This window comes from Bison bison, unplaced genomic scaffold (genome assembly GCF_000754665.1).
Source record: "Bison bison bison isolate TAMUID 2011002044 unplaced genomic scaffold, Bison_UMD1.0 scf7180017864256, whole genome shotgun sequence".
In the NCBI taxonomy this organism is placed as follows: Eukaryota; Metazoa; Chordata; class Mammalia; order Artiodactyla; family Bovidae; genus Bison; species Bison bison.
The window spans coordinates 1,665,657-1,670,115 of NW_011494828.1; the positions used below are offsets into that span (position 1 = coordinate 1,665,657).

Below are 4,459 nucleotides of genomic sequence, written 5' to 3' on the forward strand. Positions count from 1 at the left end.
ATTAACACCCATAAAAGATGTCCTTTTCATTATAGGGGGCTGGAATGCAAAAGTAGGAAGTCAAGAGATACCTGGAGTAACAGGGAAATTTAGCCTTGGAGTACAGAATGAAGCAGGGCAAAGACTAATAGAGTTTTGCCAAGAGAACGTGCTGGTCATAGCAAACACCCTCTTCCAACAACACAAGAGAAGACTCTACACGTGGACATCACCAGATGGTCAACAGTGAAATGAGATTGATTATATTCTTTGCAGCCAAAGATGGAGAAGCTCTATACAGTTAGCAAAAACAAGACCAGAAGCTGACTGTGGCTCAGATCATGAACTCCTTATTGCCAAATTCAGACTTATCATTTTAATAGTTGTTCAGAAAACAATTAAATGTAAAATTAAATGTGCAAATCCCTAAAGCTGAAACACTGAAATTCGTGGGCAATCCTTGTAATCTAAGAATGATACTAATAAACTAAGTTGATGAGTAATACAAGGAAAAGCAAAAAAATAAAAAATTCAAGACACTTTATTAGTACATTCTTTTTAAAACAATCTGTCATTTTCTAAGAAATAAGCATATTTACAATTACTTATTTTCAGGCATCGTCTGAATCTATTTAAGCCCAAACACTGATTGTCTTGATTGCATTTCCATCATAGTAGTACAAAATGGCTCCCTTCATACTGCCATTTTAGGCTGGCACCAGGCAATAATGAAAATTAAATGACAGGAAATTTTGTAAATCTCTTTTGAACACATTCTCAACTAGAAATATTAAAGGCACATGAGTTACAGCTTAGTTTATACATTATCTTGATACTTCATTCTTTGACATTTTACACATCCCAGTCAGCCACTGTGACCCTGCATACTTTCAGGATACCCGAAAGAATGCGACACAGAGCTTTCTGTCTGTACTAATAAGCTTTTCTTAAAATATACATATGGTTAAGTTGTGAAGGAAAGTATCCTTGTGGATCAATCCAAATATTTCGGACCTGAGTCTTTAATGCTTACCAAAGGTTTTCTATCTAAATAAGCCACTGATGCCTATAACATACTAAAGGACTTTCATAAAGAAAAGGGGAAATCAGGGATATAGATATCAAATCCTGGAACAGCTAGGTAAACCTAAATGTATAAGACCTTTAATGTATATGGCTCCAACTGACTAGTAGAAATAAAAGTGATGATCATATACACAAAATCTTTGTTTCAGAAGTAGAGAACACTTCTTTAGAATGCTTCTTGGAGAAAGTTAAGTTTTGAGAAGCAGTTTTGGATCAGAAGCTTTTACATTTATGAGTTAGTGTATATAAAAAGTTGTACAGAGATCTACAATTCCATCTTCTCCAAGCCAGGCCGTGGCTTTGTACTAAGTTCATACTTAGGCTTGCCCAAGTATGAGTATGCTTCATAAAGCTTGGTAATCTAATAAATTCCCTCTTCCCAAAGCTACACATATTTTTGGAAAAAGGTGCATATGACCAGCTGGCCTCTATCACCCATACATCATCCTATTGCGATAAAGGACTGTCACTAAGAACCTCCTATTCATTTCTCTCTTGCATTCCAGCATCAAAACAAAAACATAAGTGAACAAGAGCTTTTTTATGCTGTTATCAACAAGTGAAAATTTATATAAACAGCTAGATATTTCCAACATGTCCCTCCCAGTATCCCTGCTGCCAATAAAAAGTTTGGGGTTAGTGAAAAGTAGGAATAAAACAGAAGTAGGAAGTTGTCTCATTGGCTTTTCTCTATAATTTAAGCCATGGCCATGGAATATTGTGCTCTGAGCTGAATCATGAATGTCTAGACATCTTTAAACTGTCTCATTTGATATTTTTACATCACACAATGGTCATGTTATAGCTTAAATTGAACTGGAAAAGCCGCTAAAGGAACTATTTGCCAATAAGCTTCTGGCAAATTCTTTTTACAACTAGGACTCTACTCCTAACTGGACAATTCTAGAGCATAAACAGCATCTGTTGATCAGCTTGGCAAATTTGTGAGAACTCTTTATTAATTTACGATATGTTCCACTATCACTTCTCACTCAAATTCTTTAAAAAAATTCTTTAGTCATTTTTCTACCAAATTCACAGAAAACAGAAAGGGTCCTATCACCAAATACAACTGTGATGTGCAAAAGGTGAGATTCTGCATTTTCAAAATGTTTCTTTTGCTGTCTTAATGCTTTCTGTTTCATAGTACAGCAACACCTCCTTCACAACGACTGGTAATCATATTGCCAATTTCTGTCCATGTATCTGAATGAGGGTTATAAACTTCAACTGAGTCCAAGGTACCTGGAGCCAAGAAATCGTGGCTGGAAGATCGACCTCCAGAAACATACAGAAGCCCATTGACTGCCACAACACACAGGCCTGCTCTAGGCACCTTCATTGAGGCAACTTCAACCCACTTTTCCTGAATAAAAGAAAAAAGAAGTTTGCAGTGTTATAACATGGTAACACAGAAAAGTGCTGAGAAATCAGATACTCTGGTTCTCTTTACATGTTTAAATTTCAAACTTACAACCTAGTCATATAAGTATATATAATATTTTAAATAGAAACTTTTAGTAGGTGTAGACAAAGTAGTAAATTTAGAGGAAAATAATGAAAAATTTATCTGTGATTAATTATAAATTATGATCACCAAGAGATAATATAGAAATTCTATATAGGCAAGAATTCAGAGAAACTAGTTCTATGAAATACAAGTATGTAATTCAAACACACACCACACAAACTCACAAAGTTCAAGGGAGAAGAAAGCTTACAAAAGGGCTTTTTTGCATCTATAATATAATAGGCCTCATAAATCTCCAAGAGAACAAGAAACAACACTGGCCAAATTTATTTTAACATGGAATCTTTTTTTTTCAAGGACATCTAGTACACCTAGTAAAATATAAAACATATTTTCAGAAAGATAGTATACAGATCAGGGATTGGAAACTAGGGCCTATTTTTTTAAGCCTACAAACTACAAATGATCTTTCCACACTAAAAGGTTATTAAAAATATATATATGTCAAAAGAAGAGATTGCATGTAGCCCCCAAGGCCTAAAACATTTACTATCCAGTCTTTTAATAGAAAGTTTGCTAACTCTTGGCATATATTATTCATTGAAGCAATGTCAGTAAGCTGCTATAGACAAAATGACAAAGTCCAACTCCAGGGAAACTGTCTATACCCAGAAAACAAGAGGCTAAAAAAAGGTCCTGAGAAATAATCAAGGGAGAAAAGAAAATGTTTCCAGATTAAAAAATAAAAATAATTTGAAAATAAAGCATATGATGAACAAAATTTATAAAATCATAAAAAATGAAGAGAGATTATGCATCAGTGCTAGAGAGTGAATTTCTTGAGGCAAGTTGATGAGTCGGACATGAATGAGCGACTGGAAAACAATAAATCCATATTTCACAAAATATGTTCCTTGAAACTTTCCCTCCCAAGATGTTTCACAAACAAAAGTAAGGGCTGTGTGGTCACTTAAATGTGAGAGATTTAACATAAAGATTCATGAAATACCTTATTTTAATAAATTGTGTAAAGAAGTCCTAAAGAAATTTATTTAACTTTATTTAATCCTGTCACAGTAATCCAAGTCTATGCCCCAACCAGTAATGCTGAAGAAGCTGAAGTTGAATGGTTCTATGAAGACCTACAAGACCTTTTAGAACTAACACCCAAAAAAGATGTCCTTTTCATTACAGGGGACTGGAATGCAAAAGTAGGAAGTCAAGAAACACCTGGAGTAACAGGCAAATTTGGCCTTGGAATACAGAATGAAGCAGGGCAAAGATTAATAGAGTTTTGCCAAGAAAATGCACTGGTCATAACAAACACCCTCTTCCAACAACACAAGAGAAGACTCTACACATGGACATCACCAGATGGTCAACACCAAAATCAGATTGATTATATTCTTTGCAGCCAAAGATGGAGAAGCTCTATACAGTCAACAAAAACAAGACCAGGAGCTGACTGTGGCTCAGATTATGAACTCCTTATTGCCAAATTCAGACTTAAATTGAAGAAAGTAGGGAAAACCACTAGACCATTCAGGAATGACCTAAATCAAATCCCTTATGATTATACAGTGGAAGTGAGAAATAGATTTAAGGGCCTAGATCTGAGAGAGAGTGCCTGATGAACTATGGACGGAGGTTTGTGACATTGTACAGGAGACAGGGATCAAGACCATCCCCATGGAAAAGAAATGCAAAAAAGCAAAACGGCTGTCTGGGGAGGCCTTACAAATAGCTGTGAAAAGAAGACAAGCGAAAAGCAAAGGAGAAAAGGAAAGATATAAACATCTGAATGCAGAGTTCCAAAGAATAGCAAGAAGAGATAAGAAAGCCTTCCTCAGTGATCAATGCAAAGAAATAGAGGAAAACAACAGAATGGGAAAGACTAGAGATCTCTTCAAGAAAGTTAGAGAT

At 35.2% G+C, this 4,459-nt stretch overlaps 1 protein-coding gene across 2 annotated transcripts in view; it reads right to left on the minus strand.

Annotated features, from left to right (window-relative positions):
- Nucleotides 1-504: 504 nt before the first annotated feature.
- Nucleotides 505-4,459, minus strand: part of IPP (intracisternal A particle-promoted polypeptide) — a 37,653-nt gene continuing 33,698 nt past the window's right edge. For both annotated transcript variants that reach the window (XM_010847863.1, XM_010847864.1), the window contains exon 9: nucleotides 505-2,431. In XM_010847863.1, coding sequence (XP_010846165.1) covers nucleotides 2,207-2,431 — 225 coding nt within the window. In that variant the 3' untranslated portion in view covers nucleotides 505-2,206. The remainder of the gene's footprint in view (nucleotides 2,432-4,459) is intronic.